We start from the raw sequence: 16213 nt of genomic DNA on the forward strand, positions 1-16213 counted from the left end.
TTGTTAGGTCTGTTCCAGCTTGTGATTAAAATGTTGCCAAAATAGACTGAATCACTGGTGATTCTCTTCTGATCTCCTGTCTCAAGAGGTGGCTGATGCCAGCTGGTGGCTTGGGAAGGGGTAAAATGTCTCAAAGCAGGTGACCATAAGGGCGTGTTCTTCCCAAATGCAAAGTTTGGTTTATAGGCTGAAGCATGAATGTCTCTTGTGCTCTTCTTTTCTTATTTAAAGCATTTTTTTAACCTCCATTAAAAATACTGATGTATTAAGGCCCCCTTATACCAGCTATGCAAATACTCTTTTTCAGTGCAGTGAGAGTCAGGTAGATAAATGTCACACTCCCAGTTCATAAAACCCCTTTGGGAGGATATTCCAGAGATAAATTAAAGATGGGGTTCTAAGAGAAGCTTTTGTTTTATTATTGCATATTTGCTCCAGTAGTTGGTAGATGAGAATATTTACCCTTTCTACCCTATCTTCTGTATCTTTTTGCAATAAAGGTACCTCTATCTCTTTGTTTCGTTCATCTCTTCTGTAAAATATGAAGTCTCTAATCTTTTTGGTTCATGCAGGGAAGCCTTGCAATAACTGTTGTAATTTTGAAGCATATGTGTCTAGAAATCTTCAAACAAGAGGGTTGGGATTGGGACTGGCTTCCTTTCCCTGCACAAGCAAGCTATTACATAGATAAAAAGGACTTGGGTAGCAGCTCTGAAATGTGTTTTTCAGGCCATGGACAGGTATTGTTTCCAGATTTCAAGGCACTACATGATCTAGACAAATCTGCTAGTACCTCTGGCCTTAGTTACAGATTTCCTGATCATCTCTCTCAAGTCATGGAAGACATTTAACTACTATTAAGCAGCCTCACAGGACTTTTCCTTCCTCTCCTTTGTACAAGTCTTTCTAGGTGCCCCAGTGCTGCAAAGAACAGCTGGCAGACAAATGTGTGTGCCTTCCCCAAACACCTGAATTGTAGTGGCAGCTGGATGGTCCTTCATGGCTTTCTAGCTCAGGCCATGCAACATCCCTGACAGAGCTGGCTGGCATCTCCCTGCCAGTTCATGAAGCAAGTGGCACACATGGTAGAGAGATAAGGTCCTCTAATAGGATATTCCCTACTAGTATCCACACTAGACTGTACCTTTACACTGATGTCACCATCCCCCTCCTTATCTCATACTATTTCTTTACCTGTTTCTCTCTCTCATTGCAGCACACTTATAATCAGCTGCCTTGTTTCCACTACATCACTGTCTCATTAATTCAAAGACTGAAGGTGTGCTAGATGTGTTCTGCTGGTGTGTGTTTGGGAATGCAGTGAGCAGTCCGTACAAATCCTTCTGCGTCGGTAGCTGAGGTCACCTCGAGTGTGGCTGAATTGGGCTGCTGATAATTTGACTTTAGTTTTAAAAACAGCTCTGTCCAGCATCCCAGAGCCACTCACACTTCTGCATTGCTGGTGGGGACAATATGGGCAACAAGGCTGGTGAGAGGCCTTGAGCACAAGCCCTATGAGGAGAGGCTGAGGGAGCTGGGATTGTTTAGCCTGGAGAAGAGGAGGCTCAGGGGTGACCTCATCGCTCTCTACAACTACCTGAAAGGTGGTTGTAGACAGGAAGGGGTTGGTCTCTTCTCTCTAGCAACCAGCACCAGAACAAGAGGACACAGTCTAAAGCTGCGCCAGGGGAAGTTTAGGCTCGAGGTGAGGAGAAAGTTCTTTATGGAGAGAGTCATTCGTCATTGGAATGTGCTGCCCAGGGAGGTGGTGGAGTCACCGTCCCTGGAGGTGTTCAAGAGGGGATTGGATGTGGCACTTGGTGCCATGGTCTAGTCATGAGGTCTGTGGTGACAGGTTGGACTCGATGATCTTTGAGGTCTCTTCCAACCTTGGTGATACTGTGATACTGTGATGGGAAAGCTGGAGAACAGCCTTCAGTCAGGGAGGAGCTACCCCGTGCATTTTTTCCATCAGAGAGGCAAGCTCTGGCAAACACAGTTCTGTCTGTTCAACAAAAAACTTGGGTTACAGATTGCTGAAAGGTCTGGAATATCATGAGGGTCACTAGTGGTGTAAAACCCAAGTAAACTGCTCTTCATTACTCAAGGAAATGCAACTTCAGTGGACTCAAGCTGGGGGCCTGTCTCTTGAGCACTGTTATAGTAGATACAGTATTAATGTAACAATTGAGATGTTTACAAATTAGAAACCCTCTTTTGCATTCCACATGGCATCTCTGAAAATGCTCAGAAAAACTCACTGTGTGCAGCATGTGTATCCCTTTCAGACAGAGGGAAGTAGCTTCCAACCTCCCTGCACACCGTGCTGGGCAGATGGACTGTTGCTGGAAGTGGTGCTCACTGAAGCACAGACTGAGAGCAGTGCAGCTACGTGCTGTGTTATGAATTACTGCTTCATCCAGCATCTTTTGGAGGTAATGCTCCAATTTCCCATTTAGTAAGGTTTCTGTGGCTTGATAGTTCCCTTATGTGAGTTTTGGAACAGGCTGGAAGTTATTCAGCTGTTGCAGTACAGAGATGCTGGTGGCTAGCCATATGCAGACAGAACTGCAAAGGAATGTTGCTGGGCAGCAGTTCCATCTTTTTCTAACCAAATGGATTTAAAGCTTCCAGTGTGACAAGACAACTAGTGTCTCTCCTGGTGTGGTTATTTTGCAGTGACTCCTTACTGTCATGACCTGAAGACCAGCCATACACTCAGCTCTCTTATTACCTGCTGGAAACAGTGGGGTTTGGTTCCAGCTGCCCACTGTGGTACTAATAAAAGGTTGCTGCACGTTTGAGAAACCCTGGATTACATTTGTCCTTGGCTCTTCCAGCTTGCCTGGCATTTTAGGCTTTGCTAAATCCAGAACTGAGAAAGCAAACCCAGGAGTTTCCCATAAGGGTGTTTGTCTCTGGATTTGTGCACTCACTCTCATTTGCCCATGCACTGGCAATCAGCTCCTTTCCATGAGGCACCAGAGGGTTTACTGCTGCCAAGGGTGACTCTGTTTGCAGTCCATTAGATGCTTGAAGTGCCATGAAGACCTACTGGCTCACTTTGTTGTGAGCATTATCCTTCTCCTAATACAATGTTGCTGTGTACTCCAGCCTATAGCATGGGTGTGCAGTGAATGCCTCCAATTACAAGTGCACACGAAAGGCTGCGCTTCTCCAGTGCTGCTACACTGCTACGGCTTATTCCTTTTCCTGGGCTTTCAGTGAGTGCTGATGGGTTCTGGGTGGGCCCTGAATCCACTGCAGAACACAAATTTCAAAAGCACTGTGTTATTTGCAAAGAAGCCCAGCCCCTGCCTGCCCAAGTCCTGCTGCTGTGAGCATGTGAACGCAGTACCCAATGTTTTTGCTACTTTTATGGGTGCTCTACCAGGTTCCTGGGCTCCCAGCAGCTACTGACCATGCAGAGAGCATCTCTGCACAGCATGTACATTGAGTCTAGCACAATCAGTCCTGTCTGCTCATGGTGTAGTCACTCTGTGTGTGTAGCTCCTAAAAGCTTCCCACTGGCTGCAGGGTCAGTCTGTGCCTTTGCAATAGGTCTGGGATGGCTGGGTGGCTCCTGAACTTGAGGATGATGATGGATATGTTTACCCCTGTGGTTGTCTCACTCAGGATTGGTTATTGGTATTCCTGTTCCTTCTCTATACTTCTTCCACATCAATTCACATGACAGTAGTTTCTTTTCTCAGATACTTGGAGACTTTAAAAGAGGAGAATGGGAACATGCTCCAGGAGCACTCAAGCAGCTTTGTGAAAAGGCTAGAGTGTATTTTACTTTGGGGGTGGTATATGGCCCAGATAAGACTTTTTGCCAAGGACCATCGGATCTCAAGTTAACTTTTTAATTGATTTAGCTCCTCTGATCTGTACATTGCCAGAAATGAACCACTAGCCTTTGGATGGAGTCCAGGGTGTGATGGAAAATTCACTGAAACCCCATCAGCCCTTGTTAAACCTGAGTAAATTTCAGCCCAGCACATTTCTTGTGAATAATTAAACAGAGTTGAGCAGGTGATGGATTTGAACATCTGTCTCTAGTGTTCAGTTATATTTCAATTAGGAAGGGGCTCATGAAATTCATGAGGGTTTTGGTGGTGGAGTTTTGGGGATTTTTTGCCTCTTGTGATGGATAACTGCACCTGGAAAGCCGGGGTAGATTTTTGGTATCTTCCACTGATCACCAGCATGAGCTGTTCCATCTGGCACTGGGTTCTCATCCGCTCCTGAGTTTCAGTAGTAAATACTTCAGTATTTACTTCTCCTTTCCCCCATTTTTAAGTAACATTGAGATTTGTTATTCTCTGTTCTGATATCACATTCTATCAGTACAACTGCTGTACTCATAGTGAGGATGTAGTGCTATGGCAACAATACTTTATCTGCAGTCTTGCCAGTGAGTAAGATATGGTGCAGAAATTAGCTCATTTATCAAAATCTGATGTGGCAGAGCTGAGCAAAGGACCTGGCTATCCTGAAGCTCCTGCTATTTTCAGAAGACCTGCCATTCTGTTTCACATTGGTTTTGACACTCAGATACATTCTCTCCTGACTGTCTCCAGTGATGCCTTGTTAAACCTACAGATGTCTTAGCACCTTGGAAAATAATTTTAGATATACAATAATCTCTAAGCTATCTTTGGTAGCCACAGAAAATGGAAAATGAGCTTTCCCCCCCTTCTGTTACTATTCCAGAAAGGTACTTTTCTGTGATCTCAGAGTAGGAAAGAGGATATAAATGGAAAAATCTCTCCCAGACTGGAGTATGTGAGGAATGTGTTAGATTTTCACTGCTAGAGAATAAAAGAGACCTGCCCTTGTCTGCTCTGTAGTGCAGGCTGGACCATGTACAGCCTTCAGGGTGCTGTCTGGCACCTTCTCTGTCCTGTGTACACACTGGGAGTGGGCTTTAAGGTACAATGTTTACATATCATTCCAAATTCTTCTATAATACAGGTCTTTAGAATCAGTCCCTTGATAGCCCTTTCATTTCTGGTCCAGCTGATATGGTACTAGATTGGAAGGACTTTCACCTCTGTGTGCCTGCCTCTCCTCTGATAAATCATCTGAGCCATCCAGGCTGTTGTGTCTGTCATGGTAGGGCAGCTTTCAGGCAGCCCAGGATGCTGAGTCCAGCTCCCAGGGTTGCTGGGTATCAAGATAATAGTAGAAATGTTAACTGTTTGGTCAGAATTGTATACATGGATGTTGCAATACACAGCTTGGTACTTGTTCTTAACTGTCAGGGTTTAGCTGGAAACCCTTGGAGAGGAATCACATGAAGACAGGTTGCTACAGACTGATGGACACAGTCTGAAAGTTTTAGGTGAAATTAGGACCAGTGCTTAGTCAAATTACTTTTGCTTGTTGACTCCTCTTATCTAATTAGGCCCTTCTTCGCTGAACTGCTTCTACTTGTATGCACTGAATCAGCTATGCCATGATACTGGTCTGCCACTCTAATGGTGGAAGAAATTAACCCAAGTTAGGAGATGCTGTGTTCCATGTTATAAACCTATGCCTTGTGATTTGTGCAGAATAAATCATCTTGTTGCCTATCAGCTACCTGTCTGAAACCGAAGGGAGTGATGTGTGGTAATCTCAGATCAAATATTAGGTGCAGCTGAGCAGCCAAGTAGACAGGTCTTGGAGTCTTCTTATTAGGTGTGGAAAAGAACCCATAGTTTGCCTGTCTGTACTCTTGATGTTCCTACACCTTCTCTCCTCACAAGTAGATTTCACTCTCTGTCTTGTTGTGAAGCGATGCTTCATGTTCTGGTCCTCTCTGACTTGTAGGCACCCAGCACTCCAAAGAAGCCTCTCTGTGTGTGTGCTTGTTGTGCTGCAAGCTGAGTGTAAAATGGACCATTTGCCTTCTTCACGAGGTAAATCACAGATGCATCCTGGAGTGGTATGCCTCACACCTGCCCAGTTCACGGGAGGGTGCTGGGTGCCCCAAGCTGGGCTCCAGGGAAGCCAACACTAAGGCCACTGTGCCCTAGCACAGACACTTTGAGATCTGCAGAATCAAAGGTAATCTCTTCTCTGTCCTGCAGTGGGCAAAATGGTCTGTCAGGAGTTTGTGTCTCATTTACAAAAACTCTTAATGGGTGAAGTGGGGAAACAAACAGCTTTTAATCACTCTACAGCCAGTGTCAGAGCCAAGAGTAAAACTCGGCTCGGCTCTTGAAATCACAGGGTCCATCTGTGGCCTGCTGTCTCTAAGCCTGTGTAAGGTTTTAATGAAAAACATAAAATCTTAATTCAGAGCAGGATCCAACAAAAACATCCTATTCAATTACATAATTATAGGTAAACTTAATTATAAGGCACAAACATGTCTTGCTGCAAAGCACCAAGAAAAGAAAAAGAGAAGGCAGAAAGGATTATTTGTTGTCTAATTTAGCAGAGGAAGGCAGCTGATGATGCCTAAGTCTATCTGACACCTAGCAAGTCTTGTGATCCTATTTGTTAATCTTTTTAACTTTCCATTTTATTAGGATAGGGTTTCAAGAGCAAATAGGATAAATGAGATTAAATCTGTCACCCTGAGTTACTCTCCTTTGAGTTGTGAACAGAATCACTCTATGTCAGGGAAGTATAATTATGAGGGAAATGCTGTGTATGTAATTGTGTGCTTCATTCAGAAGAATCAGGGCTCCATAATTATCTCTACTATGCCAGGGTGGCATCTGCTGGCTCTTAATTTCTACACCAAACAAAACCATTGAAGGTTTCTCTCCCGAGCCATTCCTGGTGTGGCATGGCTGGTACCTGCAGCAGTAGCAATGTTATCCTTCAGGTCTCCTGGGTCAAATGAGGGATCCAAACTAACTTGGAACAGAGCACCCTCCATACATTTATTTTCTCATCTACCTTGAGCTTGAACATGACCTTTGGAGGTCCCTTCCAACCCAAATCATTCCTCTATGACTCAATGACTGACTCTGCATTGAGGAATAATGGCTGTGGGGAACAGAGAGTCTTCTGAGCTGGACAAATGCCAGGTGAGGTGTATCTACCTGTTTATGCAAAAAGCATATCATGGCATATCTGGTGCTGTGTTCACTTAACTTTTCAGTGCTCTAAAGGTATTGCCTTTGACCTCTGCAGTGACCATGATTCTGCAAGTGCTCCAGCACACACAAAGGGTGCAGCTTTCTTTGACAATAACTAAACTGTAATAGAAGAGCTCTGGGGTTGGACTGGAGGTTTTGCTCCTAGATGTCAGGGTTCCATTTTTCTCTCAGAAAAAGCTGCTGGTGGTGCTCCATTAAGGAACTACTCACTGTTCTTGCCTCTATTTGTATGGCCCTATAAAGTTTGTGCAACCCTTCATGCTGTGTAATTCCACTGTGAAAGGAGTTGAAGACACAAGAACGTAGCCTTCTGAAATGTTGGGTTGAGTAACCAAAGAAAGCTTTGACTGCATGTGTTGTTTATCTGGATTCATAACAACTTCTGTTAGAAAAAGCACCTGAAAGGTTCAGCCACTTTTGTCCTGTGGATTGGCATTATTGCTGCTGGAGGCAGATCTCCTGGAGGGAGGATATGCACAAAGTTAAAAAGAAACTCACTACATGTCGTGGCCAAACATGTCTGCAGCTTTCTTATTGAGGCAGAGAGTCAGAAGCTCATGGAATACAAATGACCTGTGGGCTATCTGGGATGACTGAAAAGCTCCTCAAAACTGCCTGGAAGGACATGCTGGGGATCTGCTCCCATGCCAGGGATTGGGTGGCAGTGTGCTGAACAAATGCTCCCATCAGATCCATTCCAAGTAGCATCTTCTATCCAGGCGGGCTGAGACAAAGATGATGGCAGCTGAAGCTGGGGATGCGCAAGGAATTGTCTGGGAGGGAGCAGCAACAAGCTTAGGGGAGGCCCTGCAATAACCTTAACTATGGGAAGGGCCAGGGGAGGTTCAGACTGCATATTAGGAAGAAGTTCTTTACAAAGAGAGTGATTTGCCCCTGGAATGTGCTGCCCAGGGAGGTGGTGGAGTCACCGTCCCTGGAGATCTTCAAGAAAAGCCTGGATAAGGCACTCAGTGCCATGGTCTGGTTGATTGGATAGGGCTGACTGGTAGGTTGGACTGGGTGATCTTGGGGGTCTCTTCCAACCTTGTTTATTCTATGATTCTAAGATTTTGGCATGATGGCTTAGTGATAAAACAACCTGCTGTTACTTTGCCTAAAATGATGTGTGCTTTGGGGAAGAGGGCCAGGGAACATGCAGCATTTTTGGGGGGAATCCTAGCACTAGTTTTATTTTCTTTTTCAGACTTTTTTACAGTTAGGAGCCAGGCCTTGATTTCCACATCTGTTTTTATTGGTCAGTCTAGCTTCCAAATGAGGCCCCTTTTGGCCCTGCTAATTTGATGTAATCTGGGATGCTGCATAAAGATTCTAGGAAGGAAACATGGAATGGTAGTGAACAGCCCTTCTGGCTAATATGTATCATAACTCACTCTACCCTTAAGTTCAACTTTCATGAAGTATTTTCAGGTACACTGTTTACCCATTAAATGAGTTGTTCAGTTTATCTTATGGCTAAAGTTTTTCCTAGTATTTTGATGTATTTGTTGGGACCATGACAAATGCTTACATTAATCATCTCAGACAGTCTCTCATAATATTGTTCTCAGTTACTAATTATCCATAAGAAAGGGTTTCCTGTCCCTTGATTTGCCAACTTACTTGAGTTTGCTGCCAAGGAAGTTTCTCTTCCACACTTGACAAGCAATGGGTAACTTCATAATCTTTCTCTGTGTAGGCAAATTCTTCATGGGAAGAAATTAAGTCTGTCATGCCCATTACTAAATCTAATTTTACTATAATGTAGAGGAAAGAGTCTTTGCCTGGATAGAATTCATCCTAAACTGCTTACTTCAGGATTTCTGTTGCTTTCCTTCAAAGGATCTGGCAGAAACTGTTCTTAGTGACAGGCCTGCAACTTTTCATTTCATGGCAAGCAAGAAACTTCTGCCTTGCCTTGATTTGCAGTTGTCAGCAGCTGCTTTGAAGAAAACTGAGCATAATAGCAGGTCAGAATGATCTTGCTGCATGTTGAAATTCCACCTGCTGGGAAACGTAAGGGTCTTGGGGTACACCATGGACTCAAACTGTCTTCACCTGGGTCTGACTGAGCTACAGTATCATAGTATCACTAAGGTTGGAAGAGACCTCAAAGATCATCAAGTCCAACCTGTCACCACAGACCTCATGACTAGACCATGGCACCAAGTGCCACATCCAATCCCCTCTTGAACACCTCCAGGGATGGTGACTCCCCCACCTCCCTGGGCAGCACATTCCAATGACGAATGACTCTCTCTGTGAAGAACTTCCTCCTCACCTCGAGCTAGTTCATCTCTATCAGCTTTCTCTTCTACAAGACCTGCTCCTTTAACCCAAGCTCCATGACCACCTGCATGAGACTCAAATTCAAGAGAAAACCAGAGAAATGAAACCCTTCTCTGCTGAACTACCAGTCCTTTCCTATTCTCTTCATAGGTATTAATTTCATAGGCCTTTGTCTACTAAGAACAGTCCCAGGACTGTTGCTCCAGGTCAGGCTGATTGAAGCATACACAGGGAAAGGTCCTTATAAAAGCAGTTTGCAGCAGCAAAGTATTAAAAGCCTGGCTGCAAACAGGAGGGAAGCACAAAACAATCTCTTCCTGCCTGTTCACAAAGAAATGGGAGGAGAAAACATGGTGTCCTTCTAACACTGGCCACAAGAGCGTGGTTAACAGTGTCCCTTCAAGGTCAATAACACCATTCTCAGCTGTTCAAAACAGCCTATCAGTAGCAAAAGCAGTGCAAATTAGATTTGGGAGAATGCTGGTTGCTTGTTGTTGTTTTTTTCTTTCTCCCCACAGGCTTCAGCCTGGCAGACAACCAGATTCAGCTGTAGATGTAATTCAGGCTCCCATCCCAAATGCGTGTGCTGATGTCTGATTTGTGCTAGTGGCAGCAAGGCTATTGCTGCTGAATGGCTATCTGCTTGGCAGCTTTGGAGGAGTCCTGCCTGTCAAGGCAGGTGGCAACCGAAGGAGCTACTCAGTCAGGGGTCTCACTTTTGTACTTTTGTCAGAGAGATTCTTTGTCCAACTTTTCCCCTTAGTTACATTTTCAGGGTTCATGAGATTGATCTGATTTTTCCCCTCAGCAGCCCTGCAACAGACCAAACCTTTTCATACAGAAGAGTGAAGCAGATTTAGTCTAGTGTTTAGAGAGAAACTCTTAGAGAGGCTGAAAACGGATGAGTGAATAAACACTGCGTTTTATTGGGTAAAGCGGCCTGTGAAGCGGGCTCTTGTCTGCCTTGGTCCTGCCCTGCTCTACTGGGAGAGGTGTTCTTCTTTGCAACTAAAGCTGTCTTGCTATAACAAGCAGGCATTTCTCCATCCTCTTTCCAAAGTCTCCTACTTTTTCTCCTTTATTTTCAGCTCCTCTCAGTTGGTTTGCTGGGTGGGCTGCAGCCTTTCCAGTGTTTCTGGAAAGTGTTCACATGGCAGATGCCATTCACTTTTCTCTTTGATATGACATTCTCACATACTGCTCATACCTGCAGAGCTCCTGCTGAAGTCTGACTTTCCCCCTGGAGTGGTTTTGTAGTGTTGGTTCTGAGTGTTATTTGGAGTTGAAAAGCACTCGGGGAAGCGTCGTGCGAAGTGAGCGTGCTTCACTCGGTACCTGCTGCAGAGATCCATGGCTTAAGAATCCCTGTTCAGTTTTACACCAGTGAAAACTGAAAGTGACACCAAGTGCAACAAGGCTATATAGCAGATAAACAGAAATGCAACAATGGGATGAAGCTTTTACAGAGAGAAGCCAAATGCCATGCTGCAGATAAGGCTATAGAGCTGCAAAGCCCTATGAGCCTTGTGAACAATTGGTGCTTTCTGTGCTGTGGAACAAAGCAGCTTTACAGAGGGTGTCTGCAGGGTACTTTAGATCACTCAAACTGGCTCTATGGAAATTTCTGTTGTTAAATTGCAAATTCAGCCTTTCTGCATGGCTGGTGGGGAGGGAATGAGACAGGCTACTTGGCTATGTGATGATGGTGAATGGGAAGAATAATCATAAACTACATATTGCAGCTGAAGGGGCCCTTACCTGTAACTTTTCTTCTCCACAGGTGCCCCTGGTTGACAAAAGCCATCTCCCCAGCCATCCCAGTGTACAATGGGCTCGTGTTCTTGTTTGTACTGGCAAACTTCAGCATGGCAACTTTCATGGACCCTGGAGTTTTTCCAAGAGGTAATAGAGAATGGGACTGTCGGGGGGTTGGTGAGGGGTATCTGAAAACCCAAGCCAAAGGATGTGTTAGGTATCTATATACACTGTTTGCTGACTAATCCCTTTCTTCTGGTATTCTTTCTTGTGGGTGTTCTTTACTTATTTACTGTACTCAGGTGGCAGTAGAGGTGAGATGGTAGTGAAATGCTGGATACCCTCCATCTCTCTTCTGAGCTAGGAGGTGTCAGTTGTCCTTGCACTTTCTGAAACTGGCAGTCGAGGGCACAGGCTTGCATACAATAGTTCTCCTGGAGTAGCTCTCCTGACTGATGTGATTTCAATTGCCATGCCCTGTCTCCTGCTGGCACATTGGATTTAAGTCACTGTCTTCACAACAGGGGAGAGGCTAAACTTTCTGAAACAGCTTCATCAAAAGCAGACCTTCCAAAAAAGCCTTAAAACAAATACAAAGGCATTGAATACTAAAGAGATAATGATTAAGGCTTGACATAGAGTGTCTAAAAATGTCTACATTTAGAAAGCTATGCCTGCTTAAATTAGTGCTGATTCACAGCTGATTAAATAAGATAAAAATCGCTCAGCTTTTGCAGTGGGAACCACAGTGCAGCTATCTCTTTTAACACATCCTAATGAGAGAATTATCACCTCATTTTATCCATCTTCCAATAATTAATCACATGCAGTTTGCAGCAGAGACTGCTCTAGGCAGTCCTGCTAAACTGATAGATCTGTGCTCTCTGCAAGATGTGCTTCCTCACCTCTATTCACTGAATTCAATATCTGTTTTGAATCCCTACCTGACAAGAGCAAGGCACCTGTCCTGCTGGCTTCCCTGAACAGCAAGTGCCAGGTTCCTCCAGGTAGCAGCATCTCATAATGAGCAGCTCTCTGCCATTCCTTTCAGCTGAAGCTTCTGAATCCCTGTTCAGTGTTGCAGCACTGCAGTTAGAGAAATAATTGTGTGTAAAGGCAAACTAAGGCAAAGGCAAGAGACAGTCATTTGTTCAAGATTCTCTTAACTTAATTTTGCAAGTTAGTTCTTTATTTTGGACTTTGCTTTTAAAGGAGAAATACACAGGGAGAACAAGTGAAACTTTCTCATCACCTTCTTTCCCTTCTCATGTCCCTTAACAGAAGGGAATCAAGAGCAGTGCAGGAAGAGGAGGAGTTCCTACAGCTCTTCTGTCTCTTTCTCTTTATTTGTGGCCCAGGCCTTTTATCTCTGTGCTGTGCATGTGCTTGTTCTGGAAGAAGCTGGGAGCAAGGGGAGTGAGGAAAGGATGAGAAAAAGGAGGGAAGCCATCCTGGAAGAAAGTGGTGGAGTAGGAGTTTAGATATGTGAAGGAAGCAAACTGATAAGGAATAGAGAAGATGGAAAAGACTATAAATACCAGTGCTGGGAGGAAAGAGGAGCAGATGTTATTGCAGATTACAAGTGTGCATGTGAAAAAAACTATCACCACCCCACGCCACCCGCAGAGCTGCCAGTGCAAGGGGTTCAAAAATGGTAGGAGTGATTTAAAATGAACATACAATAGATCTATTTGCTTTCTGTTATTGAAATTAAGCCCAATCTTCTTCATTTTCAAGCACCTTAGCGGATTTTTGACAGTTACAAAGTTATTTCCAAACCAAAACAACAAATAAGCAGCACAAAAGCTGAGATGCTAATGAAATCAAATGATTCCTGTGAGGAACCACCAAAGCCCCCAAGATCTGTTACACAAATATAATAAGACTTGGCTACCCTGTGTCAGTGGGTCAGAGTATTGGAATCTGTGTAGTCAGATACATTCTTCTGCCGATGTGTTCTTCTGCTAGGATCACTGAGAGCTGGAAATGCATGTAGGAGCTTACAGGATCCCTGGCAGATAGAACTTGGGCGACAGGGGGAAGCAAACCAAACTCATTCTTATGTTGTTGAACAGGGCCTGAATCAAACACCCAGGTCCTTTACTCATTTTTGAGTGAGTTTTTAAGTTTGTTTGCTTTATTAATGTTTCTGGTATGAATCAGGATTGGCTTTGTGTGAGTGGGTTGCCATTAAAACACTGAAATGAATGAGAAGAAAAGGAAGTATTAAATCACTGAAGTTGGGGGTACCCTGAGAAATGAGATTTAGAGTCTGGGTTGAGACTGACAACATTTGTTGCTGAATAGGCTCCAACTACAAACTGCCTTCCAATATTTTTGATAGGAATCTATTTTGTACAAACTCTTCAAATGTGTGTCAGTTCTGCCAGACTGGTATGTTTCTGCATAAGTAAATATATACAATGTACAGACTTTTTGTCTGCACAGTCAGTATTTCACAAGAGCATTAAATGGTTTGACTGTTCTGTTGTCTTGTTTTCCTATGCCCATATGCCCAGCATGGGCTAGTTTATAATAGCACTGAAGAACCTGCAGATTGTATTTATAAAAGTGCCTAAGGGATTTAGAGTCTAGCTCTCACTAAGAGTCCCACTGACTAGTTATGAAGGCAAATTGTAGAGAATGGTGCCAGCACAGCACTCTGCTTCCATGCACAGACGTTAATCCAGAGAATACTCTTGCAAGATAAATACTGCAGCTGAGCCAGATCCCAAGCTCATCTAAGTGAAAGGAGAAAAATCCCTCTGAAGTCAGTGGAAATTGGATCATGATAACACATCGAGGGAAGATTTAATATAGAACTAAATGACAGTGATTGATGCCCTGTTGGGAAAATATTATCAGATTTCCCCTAATTTAGAGCCAGTCAGCCAATGCCAGCTGTGCTATAATGCTTAATGAGGTGTTCAAGAGATGTAAACTTCTTAGATTTTCTCTGGCAGAAGGAAACAAATAAAGATCATAGGCATCTAGAATAAAAGATGAACTTTCATGAATGCCATTCTCCTTTTGTTCCTTGTCTTCACAATACATATTTCTCTGTTATTGACAGGCTTCTGTTTTGTGCATTTATTTTTAAATGGCCTCTTTTCTTAAACAGGGCAGTGCTTAGCTGAGATGATAAACCATCTGCCCTCTGTGTTGTCCCTAATCAGGTGACTGTCATATTGCATCCTCATCTTACTAAAGGCAAAGAGAAGCTAAGTGAGTAGCTAAGGGCCACAGAGTGAGAAAATTAGAATACAGATTGAGAATTCCTGACTCTCAATCCTGTGCTCAGAGCAGTAAACCATGCTTTCTCTTTGAGAGGTGAGATCCTCCCAGTTATATGTCACTGCTAAAGAGTGTTCTGGGTATGCTGTGCGGAGGTGAGCATGGGATATGCTGTAAGAAAGTAAGCGCTGATGCGAGGACTTCTCATGGGCACACAAATTGGTTCAGAATGGTATATCTCACTGTGGCATCAGACTTCCTGGAGCAGCAGGGCTTCATCATCATCCTGGGCTGGCACTAAAGTGCTGAACATATCATCATCACTTAGGGTCATCTGAGTTGGTTTCTGAGGTTTGAGTTAGCACAGCCTTCTTCTAATAGTTCTTAACGTAACTCATTTCACTTTATGCACCGGTAGACTAGCATTGAATTAATCCCAAACACGCACAGCAGAACTCACAACAAACGCCTGGCTGATTTCCATCCCCTCTTTGACTCTAGTCTGCATCTCACCTCATTCATTTGCATTGTAGATGCCGGCTAAGGTAAGACTCAAACACCTCTGTTTGTCCAGGGGCTGATGAGTAAGACAACACAGCATCCTGAGTATGGGAGGTGCTAAAATGAACCTTGATCACTGAAGTGTTCTGCAGTCCAGACAACCTGTTCTGACAGTCCATCACTTCCACCACTCTGTTATTTCTCTGACAAGCCCAAGAGCACATGCAGTTCCCCTGCACCCAAGGCACTGCCCGTGTTAGCTCTTTCATCTTTAGCCTCTGTTATTTCCACTAACTTCTAGTTTTGCATTGAGCAGCAGATGAAGATGAAGATAAGGACGATGACTTCCGAGCTCCACTCTACAAGAACGTGGAGATTAAAGGCATCCAAGTACGGATGAAATGGTGTGCCACCTGCCACTTCTACCGCCCGCCGCGCTGCTCCCACTGCAGCGTCTGCGACAACTGCGTGGAGGTAACGCTGCTGCGGAGTCCACCATCTGCTGGCTTTGCCTCACTGGTGGGGTTGCAGAGGCTACTGGCAACATGCAGTTTGGGCCTTCCCCCGGTATTTCAGTTCTTGCAAGTTCCCAGCTGCAGCCTTATTGATTGATTTCTAGTAACTAGTATTGTTTGAAAGACAGCCCTCAGTTATCCCAGGATGTTAGGGGTTGGAAGGGACCTCCAAAGATCATTGAGTCCAACCCCAACTTATGATGTTACATGTGCAGTAATGTTTGATGAGTAGGGAACTTGAGCATCTTCCCTATGAAGAGAGTCTGAGATCCCTGGGGCTCTTTGTTCTTGAGAAGAGATGACTGAGAGGGGATCTCATCAATGTGTATAAGTATCTGAGGGGTGGGTGTCAAGTGGAGGGGACCATGCTCTTTTTGGTGGTCCCTAGTAGTAAGGCAAGAAACAACAGGTTCAAACTAGAACATAGAAGATTTCACCTCAACATGGGGAGAAACTTCCTTACAGTGGGGATGGCAGAGCACTGGAACAGGCTGCCCAGAGAGGTTGTGAAGTCTCGTTCTCTGGAGATTTTCAAAACCCACCTGGATGCATTCCTGTGCAGGCTACTGTAAGTGATCCTGCTTTAGCAGGGGGGTGGGACCCAATGATCTCTGGAGGTCTCTTCCAACTTCTGATATACTGTGATACTGTGATGTCACCTCTGTTGCCTGTGAAAATTAAACTAAGAATGTATCATGCTGGCTATGCCTTCCTTGAAGTAGCTAAGGACTTGTGTTGTAAAAAAGTGATGAATGGAAGGGTTGAGGCAGAGGCAGAGTTCAAGAGGCTGGAAATTCAGGGTGAGCTGTTGTAGCTTATTGT

General features: G+C 44.3%; 1 protein-coding gene across 4 annotated transcripts in view; it reads left to right on the forward strand.

Annotated features, from left to right (window-relative positions):
* Positions 1–16213, forward strand: part of ZDHHC8 (zinc finger DHHC-type palmitoyltransferase 8) — a 116832-nt gene that overhangs the window by 77326 nt on the left and 23293 nt on the right. For all 4 annotated transcript variants that reach the window (XM_068157327.1, XM_068157331.1, XM_068157329.1 and 1 more), the window contains 2 exons: positions 11167–11288; positions 15193–15350. In XM_068157327.1, the coding sequence (XP_068013428.1) occupies positions 11167–11288; positions 15193–15350 (280 nt within the window). The remainder of the gene's footprint in view (positions 1–11166; positions 11289–15192; positions 15351–16213) is intronic.

Source organism: Melanerpes formicivorus, unplaced genomic scaffold, assembly GCF_026170545.1.
Source record: "Melanerpes formicivorus ecotype bairdi unplaced genomic scaffold, bMelFor1.0.p_v2 SCAF_36, whole genome shotgun sequence".
Classification (NCBI taxonomy): Eukaryota; Metazoa; Chordata; class Aves; order Piciformes; family Picidae; genus Melanerpes; species Melanerpes formicivorus.